Source organism: Bufo gargarizans, chromosome 7 (assembly GCF_014858855.1).
Source record: "Bufo gargarizans isolate SCDJY-AF-19 chromosome 7, ASM1485885v1, whole genome shotgun sequence".
Classification (NCBI taxonomy): Eukaryota; Metazoa; Chordata; class Amphibia; order Anura; family Bufonidae; genus Bufo; species Bufo gargarizans.
Window position 1 is genome coordinate 13373890 of NC_058086.1, and position 14879 is coordinate 13388768.

At 40.5% G+C, this 14879-nt stretch overlaps 1 protein-coding gene across 1 annotated transcript in view; it reads left to right on the forward strand.

Annotated features, from left to right (window-relative positions):
- CACNA1I (calcium voltage-gated channel subunit alpha1 I) overlaps window positions 1-14879 on the forward strand; it is a 917463-nt gene that overhangs the window by 854533 nt on the left and 48051 nt on the right. Inside the window, exon 33 of the mRNA XM_044301221.1 lies at window positions 11534-11650. Within this exon, the coding sequence (XP_044157156.1) occupies window positions 11534-11650 (117 nt within the window). The remainder of the gene's footprint in view (window positions 1-11533; window positions 11651-14879) is intronic.

The following is a 14879-nucleotide window of genomic DNA, read 5'->3' on the forward strand; positions in this document are numbered from 1 at the left end:
TATGTAGAATCTGTGGGAAGAAGGGGAAGCGTGGCCAGGGTGCCAATGTTGGCACCACGGCCCTGCGTCAACGTATGCAGAGTCACCATAAAGTGGCCTGGGAGAACCATGGCTCCGATGTGGTGGTCCAGCCTGCCGCAGAAACCACTGCATCACCCACTGGCACACACCCGGTTTCAGGCAGTCAAGGCTCCACCACCTTAGCCGACGGAAGCTCTCTGTACTTCCCATCATCTGCTGGTCCTGATGCTCCTGCTCCTCCAACTCCTCATCAGACATTCCGTCAGCAATCGATCGCCGAAGCGATTGCCAAGAGACAACAGTATGCGTGCACTCATCCTATGGCGCAAAAGCTGAATGTTCTCCTGTCCAAGTTGCTGGTGCTGCAGTCCCTCCTTTTCCAAGTGGTGGACTTTTCACCTTTCAGAAAACTGATGGATTGTGCTAAGTCGAGGTGGAGAGTCCCAAGCCGTCATTTCTTTGCCAAAAAACATGCACACACATGTAGAACAGAAGGCGGGCAGCGCTGATGTGTGGAGCTGTAACTATGGGCAGGGACAATACATGTCCTTTATGGCCTACTGGGTAAATGTGGTTCCTGCACAGTCACACCAGCAACGTGGCCAGGTAATGCCGCTTCCGCCTTCAGGTTCTCACGCCGTTGGTCCTGGGACAATGTTTGCCTTTGCCTCCTCATCCTCCACTGTGTCTGCAGCCTCCACTGCAGGGACAATTCACAGGGCACTTCCAGAATACCACATGTGCAGGGCACGGGCGAACTGATTCACACAGAGGAGGAACTGCTCAGTGTCATTAATCAAGAAATCGAAGCCTGGCTTTCTCCGCGACAACTCAAAATCGGAACCATGGTGACCGACAATGGGAAAAACATGATGTCGGCGCTGCATCAAGGAGGGCTGAGCCATACGCCCTGCATGCCACACATGTTTAATCTGGTTGTCAAGCGGTTCCTAAAGTCTTTCACCCATCTGCAATACACCCTAAAAATGGCCAGGAAACTTTACATGCACATTAGCCACTCGTAAACTGCAAACCACGTGCTCCTTGAGCTGCAGCAGCAGAACGGCACCCCCCAACATAGGGTGATATGTGACGTTTCCACCCGTTGGAATTCCACCCTCCATATGTTGGACCGACTATACGAACAGAGAAAGGCCATAAACGATTTCTTGATGATCCAAGCAGACAGGAGTACTCTTCTGTGTAACTTCGATGTCTGCCAGTGGCAGCTCATGCGTGACACCTGCCCTTTGCTCAGGCCCTTTGAGGAGGCCATGTTATTTGTCAGTCGCTAGGACTACGGAATTAACAACATAATTCCACTGCTCCATGTCCTGGAACAGATGCTGGTAAATCTGGCTGGTCAGGGGACTGGAGAAGTGGCGCCTAGATCTCATGGCCACATGAGCCCTGAGGGGGCTTAACGGGAGGAGGAGGAGGACATTGGAGCACAAGCAATGTGTAGTGAAATATGTGGTTTTCTACACGGGTAACAGGAGAGGAGGAGCAGGAGCAGCCAGAATAGCTAGAGGCTGATGAGGAAGAGAAGGCAGAGGATCCAGACACACCGTGGCAGTATGCAGTGGAGATGGAGGCTGGGAGTCCCTCCGAGTCACTTGCACAAATGGCCCAATGCATGCTCACTTGCATGCGTAGTGATAGCCGAACTGTCACCATTCGGCAGAAGAATGACTTCTGGCTCTCCACCTTGTTGGACCCTCGCTACCGGTCCAAAATGGGCCTTTTTTACACCCGCTGAGAGGGAGGACAAACTGAACTACTATAGAGACATCCTATGTAGTCAGTTGGCTGCTGCCTATCTGCGCCATCGTCCATCCTCTTGCAGGTCTGACCGGGGAGGTCCTCCGCGCTCAAGTTCCTCTGCCATGGCTGCTGTGGTAGGGGGGGTAGGAGCAGTTCCAGCTCCAACAGCAGCAAATTGACTCTAGAGTCGCTGATAAGCATCTACCCGCATAGTGAAGAAACTACTCACCAGCAGCAGCTAGACCTGGAGCAAGACCTGAACAAGCAGGTGGTGGAATAATTGAACAGTACCCTGCCATCCCACATTGAAGATCCACTGGACTACTGGGCATCCAAACTGGATTTGTGGCCACAACTAGCAGAGTTTGCCCTGAAAAAGCTGTTCTGCCCGGCTAGTAGTGTGGCATCAGAGCGGATGAATAGTGTGGCGGGGGCCATAGTTACCCCAAGAATAACTCGCCTGTCCACCCAAAAATGTGGAGAGACTGATATTTGTCAAGATGACTCAGGCATGGATAAGCCAGGATTTCCACCCACCAATGCCTGATGCATCAGACTAGATCATCCATGGTGCCACACCAACACTTTGACTAAAGAGACTGGTTTCTTCTGGCTACCTGCCTCAGCTACTATTCTGATGCAGCCACCCACCTGATGCCATACATCTGATGCCAAGTGCTCTTTCTTTCACACACCATCTTCAGTTGGTACTCGTATTGCCACCCACCTCCCCACTCTGTCACCGCCTCACTCTGTGGTCTCCTGATGCTACTGCCACCTCCTCACTATGTCACCTTGCCACTTTGTGGTCTCCTAATGCTGATGCCACCTCTCCTCTCTGTCACCGGGTCACTCTGTGGTCTGCTGATGCTGCTGGCACCTCCACACTGTCACCTTGCCACTCTGTGGCCTCCTCTTGATGCTGCTGCTGGCACCTCCACATTATCATTGTGCCACTCTGTGGCCTCCTCCTGATGCTGCTACTGCCGCCACCTGTACACTCTTTGATTGTGCCGTTCTGTGGCCTCTTGATGCTTCCACCACTTCCACATTGTCATTGTGCCACTCTATGGCCTCTTCCTGATGCTGCTGCCACCTCCAGACTCTGTCATTAGGCCACTATGTGGGCTCCTCATGCTGCTTACACCTCAATTCTATGTCATAGGGCCACTTTTTGGACTTCTCATGCTATTCCCACCCTCCCCACTTCATGACGGCCACTATTTTGCCTTTCTTCCTGGCTGACATCATTTATTTTAAGCTTCTTCTGATCTGTCGGAAGGAAGTAAAAATGAGATGTACAACGGATCCTGTCTGTGTAGGAGCTGTAAGGCCTGTATGGTCCCATTAGAATTGGCTTGTGATTTGGTAGCCAAAAGCAGGAGTGGGTAACAAAACACAGAAGACATGCAAATATTCCATTCATCTCTGTTTTGGATTAATTCCTGTTTTTTTTTTTTTTGCATTAGCAATACTGATGGATTACTGACCAAATGCTGACAGAGTGAAGGCGGATGCTCAACAAACAGGATCTGTTTTTTTGGGTTTAATGTTCTGATGGATCAGAGGAAGGGCAAAAAATCCATGATTTCAACACAAACTTACTGCTGACACAAACTTAAGGCTGAGTTCATACTTGAGTTATTTGGTCAGTCTTGGCCCCGTGACTGCCCAAATAAGTGAAGTGTGCAGTGATTATAAGAGCGACACCTGTCATCTGCATGTCATACTGACTCACAGTATTATTTCACTACCACAGCAGACTCCCTATGCGTGGTACTGCAAGGCACAGTGTTCTACACCACCATTAAGGCTCTCTGCAGCCAGAAAATAGCCTTTTTTTCCGTAATTCGCCGCAAATAAGTTCGGATCGAACCAATTATTTTATTTTTTATTCGACAAACCGGCCGAATAAAATGTTTGAAAAATTCACTCATCTCTAATCTCCACTAAACTTGACAGAGCAGTCTCCGCCAAGTATTTTGCAGAACAAACTCCACCAAACTTGGCTCAACTCTGATACAACCACTATATGACTACTGCCAATAAGTGGAAAATAAACTGAAAACCTTGCAGGTTTATTATAGGGTCATCATACCCTGCATAAACTCCAAAAGTACCAGAGCAGACCGGAAACTGTCGTGCTTCACTATCTCTCTTTCCAGTATGCACACACCATCTGTAGACCACAGAGTTTTAGAGCAGCCTTGCACCATAGCTCTGAAATATCTTTCAAGCAGAGATATTTTTATTCCTATTTTGCTATGGGCTTTTAGTGTTAGTGAATCTAATGTTTTATTTCAACTTTAGCCAATTAGGGATAATATGTTCCACTGCAACTGCATCAGTAAGATAATGTCAGTCTTTACATAATACTTTACAAATTTGGGCCAGCAAAGTAGCATTCTGGATATTTCTGTGCATTAAAATTTGAAGAATCAGAAATACCAAGGGGAAAAATACTCAGTAAAAGTTGATATACCTGATTATGGAAACTGCATGTGGAAATACTGGGATTTTTCTTCAGACAGGCAGAGCAAGGTCATAGCCGTACTTACCTGAACTGACATTTTTATGGCAAGTGACTTAATGATGCTATTTTCTTTATTACCCTGCCCAGATTTTCACATTTCTGTCAAAATCATGTCTCTTATCAGCTCATGGATCATTTACATAAATTTCACTGGAGCCTAGCACAGTTTTCTCATCTCCATTTATAGGCTGCATTTACCACCATCATGTATGCTGAAAAAAATAGCAAAGTAAAAAAAAGCATTTTGAGAATATTTATTTAAATGAAGCCTTGAAACTCAAGTTTCCTTCATGTTTAGTTATTGAAAATGCTCTATTTAGCTATGGGTGAGTGCATTCTGGGATCAAAAGCCTCTACTTCACCTAGGGACTTTTTCACATTCGGGTGTGGGAGGGAAACGCCACATTGAACATAGGAGGGAAAGGGGTGAGGGAATAAGGCCTGGAAACTAGGGAAAGGAGATGGACCCCTCCTAGTAAAACCCTAATCAAAGTCCTGACTAACTACCAGTATGACCGGACCTCAGAGGTAGGTGAGTTCATTCACAGGAATATCTAATGTCCTAACTCACCCTATAGGACCCTGGTACTAGTCTCCCTCAGGCCTTAATAAAAATTACAGGGAAATGCAACACACAAAATAACCCAAACAAAATACAAAAGGGAAAGAAAACACTTAACTTCAAGTGGTTATGGCAGCATCAGAAACTCAGCTGAGATCCAAACACCAGCTATCCACAAACAGAAGCTATAAACCGCATAGCATAGTGGGAGAAACAACAATAAATAGAGAAGGTTAAATGGAATAAATTACCATAATAGTCACACCTGAGGAAAAAAGGTGTGGCAAGCACTGGAAACAAAACAGACGTCATTTGATCCAAACAGAAAACATGTCCGATCAAACCACGTGTTGCCAGTCTCACCAATCTCCTTCCACCTGTCACGGGAACGTCCATGACAGGGACACTAGACTCTAGTGGAAAATCTATTCAAAAAGTGTAACAGGGCCCCTCTTTATGTTGTCTGGTTTTGCAACCCAGGAGATAATGGCCTGATATCTAACTCTTTCCTTGACCCTTGATCCAATTCCTTACAAATTTGTTTGATAACATTGTAGATGGGATCAACCAGAACTGGTCCTAATGCATGATCTGCCTATGGTTCAGGAGAAATTGAAATAGCATACCACAGAACATTTCAGGCTAAAGGGGGTATTTCAAATATCAGCATTACATTAGGGAATTGCATGCAATTCCCAAATATTATTTAAAGTATCCACAATATTGGTGGTTGTCTTTAATTCAATACAGCATAAGTATGCTGCATCTTTTGATTTCAGTAAGTTCAATAATTGCAATTGCCTTATGAAAAGAAACATTAGTTAAATGAGTTAAAATTACATCACAGTAGCGATTGCTCATCTCCACGCAGAGATGATTGCTGCGTGTAAATGCAACTCTTGTAAATGCTATGGAAATACGAGATGTGCAGCACCTGAATATACGGATATTGGAAGCCTGTGCTAGCATTTCTCCTGCATTTTATAAGTGGTCAGAAACTTGTAAATAACTCACATGACCCTATTCCTATTGGAAAAAAAAAAGTTGGATTCAAAATGGCCAACTTCAAAAGGGCCGCCATGGTCACCACCCATCTTGAAAAGTGTCCCCCCTCACATATACTAATCTGCCACAAACAGGAAGTTAATATCACCAACCATTCCCATTTTATTAAGGTGTGTCCGTATAAATGGCCCACCCTGTATATCACATCCCTGTTCCCCTGAGTTTTCAAACTCCAGTGATGCACAATACCATGTAACAGTTTACATTCATCTAGATTCATCATTTTGAACACTATAGGAGATTGAAGCATGCAATTTTTAGGGTCGGGTTTCTGTAAACAAGTGTCATTTAAGCTGTTCAATTTTTGACAAGTAAATGGAGACAGATATTCACCCAGGGATCAGTGATCTGTGTCAAAAGACTCCATTGCAGTATATAATGGAGTCTCAGCAAACGAGCTGACAGAAGAGAGATGTGCTCTACATTTCCTAACTTACTTCATAATTCATTTGTAAACTGGCAGTCTGAGTTCATAGATTGCAGCTGTCACTTTTTTGTTTTTGTATAAACTTCCCAATACTACATGAAATAGACTTCAACATAATCCCCTCTCCTAATTTTAAGGTATCTAATGGCTGTTAATCCATAGTTGCTTATATTCCATTTATTTAAATGTGACTGAGCTGCAATACCAGCCATCGCTTGTGGACAACAAAGCCTTCCTTTTTAATTTCAATACATTTTGTTAAAAGTACGACATGAAACAGAAACGTTTTAAACAGGGATATCTTTTAGACGCCCTTTAAGTACAAACAAACAAGAAGTTCATTAAATTGGACTAACTGAACGACCAGTTCCACATTTTCGTGGAAACAGAATGCAGATGCCTGAACTAATTTATTGACATCTAGGGGTTGTCCCCAACTAAAGTGCATCTCTCTAACTTGCTACATTTTGAATAGTCGTTCTCAAACATATTTTGGTTTGGTTTGGTGTCTGGTCCATAATATCCATCATCAAATCATTCCGATTTTATAGATTGGTATACTCCATTCAGGACCCCCATCTATTGGCCGCAGCACAGAACAGTTCTAAAGAGCATCTTTTAATTTAAAAGGATCTAGAACTAGAGATGAGCTAATTTCCTGAAATTTGCTGTGAGTCCAATTCGGCCAATAAATTTGATTTGGGTACAATCTAGTCTACCCAAATTTAAATCACTTCAAATATTGCTCTCTTCTCTATTGAAATCCCAAGAAATTCTGAATTCTAAGAAATCTGCATTTTTTGAAAAATTATGGCTGAATTTCAATTCTAAAGAATCGATTCGCTTATCTCTATCTAGGACTTAAATGCATTACACAGACAGCAAATTGCTTACACTAAATACTGTGTAATAATTGCTTTTATCCTGTAGGGGTGCTGCAGAGAAACTGAACACTTGCTTTGGGGTTCACCAGCAGATTACAGGTGATCATTGCAGAACACTCTGTTAGCTTTTTGTTGGTGAACACAACAGAAAGAGATTCATCAAAGGCAACAACCCCTAAGAAAAATGCCCCATTTGCCCATGGTAAATTACTTTTAAATATTGATGTCAAATTCTGTCAGGTTAGTTTCCTCTGCACTTCTTGATCCTGCAGTTTGGGGAAATTGCCTCCTGACTACAGACTAGTGTAAACCCGTGATAGTAAGAAGTGAGAAGTATTAATGCTTCTCATTAGAACTTTGCAAATTAAAGGGATTGTATACAATAAGCTACTTAGTTCATCAAGGACACATTCACACTTTTTTTTGTTTCTGCAGTTTTTTCCTTGGGAAAGCTTTGGATATTTAAACGGCTTTGTTCACATTCTAATTTTTTATATACTCATTTTTCCTATGCTTGTTTTTTCAATACACAGCATGTTTCAGCATATAGAAGTCAAAGTTGAATGTAAAAATGCATGTTTGATTTTTGCATAAAGCAGCTCACATGTGCATATTTGTTCCAATTTTTATAATCTGTGTTTCAGAAACGTTACACAATATAACATAAAACAATAGTTAATCTTTTCACAAAAAATGGAACAACTATGGATGAAAAACAGAAATCTCAGAACACAATAAGGAACAAAATTAGATACAATACGAAAACAAAAATAAAACAAATTCTGCACAACTAAAGAAACAATCCATGATGTTCATCCATATTTGAAACATGTTTTCATACATAAGTATGAGTGAGCCCTAGGGCTGTGCCCACACTTGCTTTTTTCTTAGAGCGGTTGTCTGAGATAATTAAAAATCTGCTCAGGTACTCCCACCACTGTTTGCTTACAAACACTAACGGTGAACTGACTATATGACTATGACCTGAATATAGCTGATCATAGTGATTGGTTGTAGCTGTGACGTGCACAGTGATGTTCCTGGACTTGACCCGTTACTGATGCAGTCAATCACTCCCTGTAGATGACAGTGCTTGACTATAAAAATATGTTTAATATAAAATATTCATTATTTAAACATTAGTGGGCCATTTATTAAGAACAGACATGCCAGTCTTAATCCCTGTGCGCTGCAAGTGGATGTGCAGTCTCTACGTAACTTTGTCGCTAGCTGCCACTGGCCATACAACATACTTTAAACTACGCTACCTCCCTGTATCCAACTGTCATCTGTGGGAAGCATATGGGTTTTCGGCCTCTGAATGTAAACAAGGCTGATGGCAAACCAAGATCTTGGAAATAGTAAAGCCTTTATTTTAATCCTTAAAGGTTATGTACACATTTGGGGGCATTTTTTACAAGTACATTGTACTCATTATGAGCAAAAAATCTGCTGATATACTCCACTAGCAGGATCTGAATTTTCTCTCTTTTCCATCAGGCAGGGACCTGACGGACTCCTTATCTCTGTTCTAACCTTATACACACTCATTAAAGCTCAATCCTTACCTTACTGATAAGAATGTGACTTAAATAAGTGTTATGACCTCTTAGTAATTTACAGATAAGGGTTATTAGATTACCAGCACAAAATTAAAGGGAAAGTAGGGTACACACAGCTAGAAAAACAGTGAACCATTTGTGACCAATTGAAAAAATGTTTTTTAGCCACAAATTGGTAAAATGCAATCATAAAAAAATCATCCCCAAAGGTGTACATAGCTTTAAAGTGCATAAAAAATGTATATAACTTCAAAATTTCATTATGAAACTTTAAATAAACCTGGACACTTTATTTTTAAAACTAAGGTTTGAGGGCAATGTTCTTCAACCTGTGGCCCTCCAGCTTTTTCAAAACTACAACTTCCATCATGCCTTGGTAGCTTGAAGCTATCAGGGTATGATGAGAGGTGTAGTTTTGAAACAACTGGAGACCCATATGGTTGGAGATCTGTAGTTTCTCCTCAGACCTCATAGAACACAAAACACTAAAACAAAATGAAGAGAAAAATATCATTCTGTGCTCTAAGTCAAACATAAAAAACATGCAGAATTGCCTATAAACATGGAAATATCAGATACTTTGCTTTGTAACCTATTACAGAAAAACAACACAATATTGCTACTGTTAACCACACCATCCTTTATATCACAGTTGAGTGAATCTATTCTAAACGTATCACATTCAGCCTGAATTTTGTAAATATTCCAGTTGCATCTGTATCTGAATATTTGGATTCAATTCATTAATATGAGTCCTAGCAGACCCCAGAGAGTCGATTACAAATTTACAAGCCAAAAGGATCACTATTTTTCAGATAAAATCGAATCTGTCAACTGATTCGGCCAAATCGAACCTTACTCGAAATTTTGAGCAATTTACTCATCTCTACTTTATACCATTGGTTTGCATATAAGTTACATAAAATGACCAATCACATAAACAATAATTGACTTGTAAACTACTATTAAATCTTGTTGGATATATGGTAGGAGTGAAGCAAAATAGAGTTGAGCAGCTGTATGAGGTATCAATATTGAGATGGGCTCTGCCAATAGCCACACCAACTATGGGCTGTTTTGCTTTTTTAAATCTGTCATAAGCAGGGGCGGACTGGAAAGTTAAAGTGGCTTGGAAAAAATACTAAAAGTGGCCTCATTTTGTCAAATTGATGAAAGGCAAGGCCAGCAAAACCATATTGTGGCACATTATACCACATTATACCACCCCAACAGAGCCAAATAGCACAGTCCATCACAGAAATACTGCAAGCAGCACAAAATACATCACCAAAAATTTCCACTGGCCAGCCTTGAGGAGAATCCACCCCTGGTCATCAGCCATGTGCACCTAGATATTTCTATTAGAATTTCTGTGTTCTTTGTACACATTGTGCATGCATTTGTTTCCTGGATATCCAGGACCTGAGCAAGTGAAGATTAAAATATTCAGTCATCTCCCTACCAAGCATACATCTACACATGAACAGGTCCTGGATGTCCAGAAAACAAGTTTTTCATTTAAAAGGTTTTGCTGAGACTTATACCATATACTGGATATTAGTATAGGATTGGTGGGGTCCGACACTCAGGACCCCTGCTGATCAGCAGTTTGAAAAGGCACTGGCGATCCTATAAGTAATATGTCCTTCTTGCATTTAACCAAGCAGAGTGTCCTACATTGTATAGCGGCTGTGCTTGGTGCTTCTCTTCAATGGTGCTGAGCTGCACCTAGGCCACGTGACCAATGAACGTGACGTCACATGGCCTAGGAGAAGCTGTGAGAATGCTGTGTTTCTACTGTGCTGATTGACGAGGGTCCCTGGTGTTGGACCCTTTCACTGATCAGATATTGATGACCTTCCAGAGGAGAGGTCATCTGTATATAAGTCTCAGAAAACCCCTTTAATTAGGTTCATCAAATAGCTATAGCACAAAAAGTCCTTTCAGGGAACTACAGTTGGCAGTTGATACCTAGTTCTAAAAGTAGCCTGTGTGCCTACAGTACTTTTTATCAGGATTTTATATAATGAAATTGTTCCTACCTGGAAAATATTATTGCTACTATTTACCAATACAGAGTGAGTTACTAGCTAGATATAACTCTCCCAACATAGATTTTATTTCTCCTGAAAATGTCTTCTATAATTAAAGTTCATGATTTGGAGTCATGGATTATGTAGCCAGCACAGTCTGGTTAATTGCCACTATTACAACAAGCATGTTGCTAAGGTGTTCAGATTCTAATTAGGCATGTTTAGCCCCGTTCTCTTTAAAGTGTAATACCACTTTTTGATTAATGATGTCCATTGAAGAAACACCACAGCAGTGTGGAAACTGTTGGTGTAATTACCAATTAACGTTGCTGCAATGTGTATTGATTAGTCCAGCGCTTAGTTACTAAACATTCTAAGCCATTGCGCACTACCGGAGACGAACAGTCCTGCGGGTACTAGAACGGTTTTATCTACAAACAACACTGCTGACTTCCATGCATTGCTTATGCCTTGTATTGACTTTATGCACCGCAGGATTAACATATCGGATTAACATAAAATACCTGCTCTCCCATAGACAAAACAGTCAGGGGTGATTTAACTAAAGCTTTTCGAAGCTTAATTCTCTAATCAGAGATTGTATACTAAGCAGGATTCAACAAGTAAAATGTTTGAACGAGAAAACTCACAAATCTGTATCACTAATAATGGTTTTGCTTAGGTCCAGCTGGCAGAAATGGAGGCCTTTTCTTTAACCTCTGACAAGTCCTCTTCAGTATTGACTGATGATCTCAGTTCAGAAGAACAAGGTGTCACAAGTCAGTTAAAGGAGATGAAGGTAAAATCATATTTTGTATGTAAATGGAATTCTAAGCAGATGAGAATTTAATTATTTCCCTTATCCACCGAGACAGGATCATTGCTTGTGAAACCTAAATTGGATGTTCTTAGAATGGTGCTTCACAGCAGATAGACTTTTTCAATGCGTAGTTTTCAAAACTTTATTATATGTAACTTTATTTATATTCATGTTTTACTTTGTTCAATATCATTAACCATTTACATTTCCTTGATTAAACCATGGACAATCATGAATTAATGTTTTACATAGCTGGGTTTGATGGAAAACTGATCTTATAAGGTTTAGAACTCATGCACATGACTTTTGTTTAGTCAATGTCCGATACGCATTTTTTGAGGATCACATTCAGACCCATTCATTTCTATGAACCACCAAAATTAAGGCCATGTGGACTTTCAGTAATTAATAGAACATATCCTATTCTTGCCTGTTTTGAGGAGAAGAATAGCCATGTCTACTGATGGGTGTGAGAAAATTGCAGAATGCACACGGACAGTATTTTGCAGATCTGCAGCTTGCAGACTGCAAAATGATACAGTTGTGTGCATGAGACCTTATGCAATACTCAGCTAGAAAAAGTTGAATGTAGAAATAATGAAAGCGTTTCTGAAGATATTCCAAAGGTCAGCTGGAATATAAGGATCATATCTCAGAAAATATGAACATGTCACATTTTAGAGATACACTTAAAGGGACTGTATTAAATACTTTATTTTAACTTCACTAGTCACATGTTAGTATGCAGAAAATAAAGTATTTTTTAATATCTTTTTGTTAAATGTTGTAGATTTTCTATGTTTAAAATATTTTCAGGGTGTAAAAGGAGGCTGAATCAGAAACAGACAACTCCTTCCTGCATTGTCTGTATTGAACTTAGTGTACATGCTTTGTGTCAGCAGCAGTGAATGGAAGTCATACAGTTACTAGAAAGTGATGGAGTGCAACACTTCGCCCAGAGACTGGAAAGTAACAGGGGAGATGCAGAGCTTTGTGTATAGTGTTAGTTATTTGCCTTATCTAGGTCTTTATACAATACAGTTGTCATATGTCATTGAATGTTCTACCCTCAAATAATAATGAAAAGACTGTGTTGTGCTAACCAGTCTACACAGCAAAGCCAAAAAGTGAGGTGGAGAAAAAAGAAAAGGTCAGTTTTGTTACTGTCAGTCTTATTGTGTGTGCTCTAGTGCCAGTATATAAATTGGAATATTACAGTTTTTAGGGATATTCACATAAAAATATACAAAGAACACTAACATTAAAAAGTATATCCTAAATAATGTAGTAATTGTATATTCCCTTTTCAGCGGAATCATCTGATGCTCTTTCTATGATACTTACATTATTGTATCTGTATTTATACTGCCCAAGACCGGACATTTACATGGTTACACTATACAGATATGAAAGCCATGTAGACTCTAATTTTTGGTTGTGGTATCATAGATGGCTAAACTTTTTCATAATTTTAACATCTATTTTCTAATATACAAAGAATGTAGGGGAATGCAAATGGTGGTACTGCACTGATGCCTCCACCACCAGATGATTTAAGGGGGCCTCTGATATCTCTCTATTTGGTAGAGCCATTAAAAGGACACAGAATCCAGGGTACACGCCCCAAACTTCTGGTCTGGTGCCCAAGTTCCCAGTCAAGCTCCTGGTCAAGACAGGTCATTCCCTGTCTTGTAGACCACAGGCTGGTTTGCTACTGCAGCTAACAGATACCAGAACTATGCAGAGGGCCTCGGGTGGCACAACAAAAATACTTCTTGATGCTTCCTGCACTGGGCCCCTAATATCACAAACCAGAAGAAGAGTTATTTGTTCTGCTCATCATAGGACTGCTGTTAGGTGAGTATATATATATTTTTTTTTTTACTAAACAACGGGGAGCACTATTACCTGTAAGGGGACAAAGATGGGAACCTTTATTTTAAGTGGGGCGCAAACTATTGTTTTGGGGTGTACAGGAACATTGTTGCAATTTAGGATTCATGCAGGGGGCATACTCATTTTTATGGAACATTTTTCTTTCAGGGAACCATTATCACTTTTTAGTGATATAGCAAACAAAAGAGACATTTTTACTGTGTGAGGGAAAAAAAGGCATCACTCTTGTGTGGAAGAGCAAAGGGAGCACTATTATTATGTGGGCGACTAAGGAGAGTACTGTTACTGTTTGGGTGTTGAATTAGGGCATCATTAAAGTTTGGCAGCACTAACAAGATCAATCTTGTTGCTATATGGTGTACAAAATATTGGCACTTTTATTGGGCACTATAGTTTAGAGGATAATAATAGTTATGACACCAGGCACTATAGCAACAACAGAAATAAGGGAAATGGGGAGGCAACAGTCACAAAAATGGACAAAATTGTTGGTACCCTTGCGTTAAAAAAAGAAAAACCCACAATGGTCACTGAAATAACTTGAAATTGATACAAGTAATAATAAAAAGAATTATGAAAATAATTTCTTTTGAATTGTGATTCAACAGAATAATAAAAAAAAAATAACTAATTAACCTGGCCTAGACAAAAATGAAGGTACGCCAAGAAAACAATAAAAATAATTTGACCATAGGGACGTCTTAAACTAAGGTGTGTCCTGTAATTAGCATCAAGGATGTCTTCAAACTTATAATCAGTCAGTCTGCTTAATTAATGGGTGAAAAGTAGTCACTGTGCTGTTTGGTTTTATGATGTGACACACTGAACATGGATCAAATAAAGACAAGGAGTGAGTTGTCTCAGGAGATTAGAAAGACAATTAAAGATAAACATGTTAAAGGTAAAGGCTATAAGACCATCTACAAACAGCTTGATGTTCCTCTTACTACAGTTGCACATATTGTTCATAAGTTTAAGGTCTATGAGACTGTAGCCATCCTCCCTGGATGTGGCCGCAAGAGGAAAATTTATCACAAATTGAAAAGATAATACGAATGGAAACCAAAGAGCCCAGAACAACTTCCAAAGAGATTAGAGGTAAAATCCAAAGTCAAGGTACTTCAGTGTCAGATCACACCATCTGTCACTGTCTTGGCCAAAGTGGATTTAATGGAAGATGACCGAGGCGGAAACTACTTTTGAAAGCAAATCATACAAAAGCGAGACTGAAATTTGCCAAAATGCATATGGGCAAGCCACAAAGCTTCTGGGGGAACGTCCTTTTGAGACAGAACTGGAGCTTTTTGGCAAA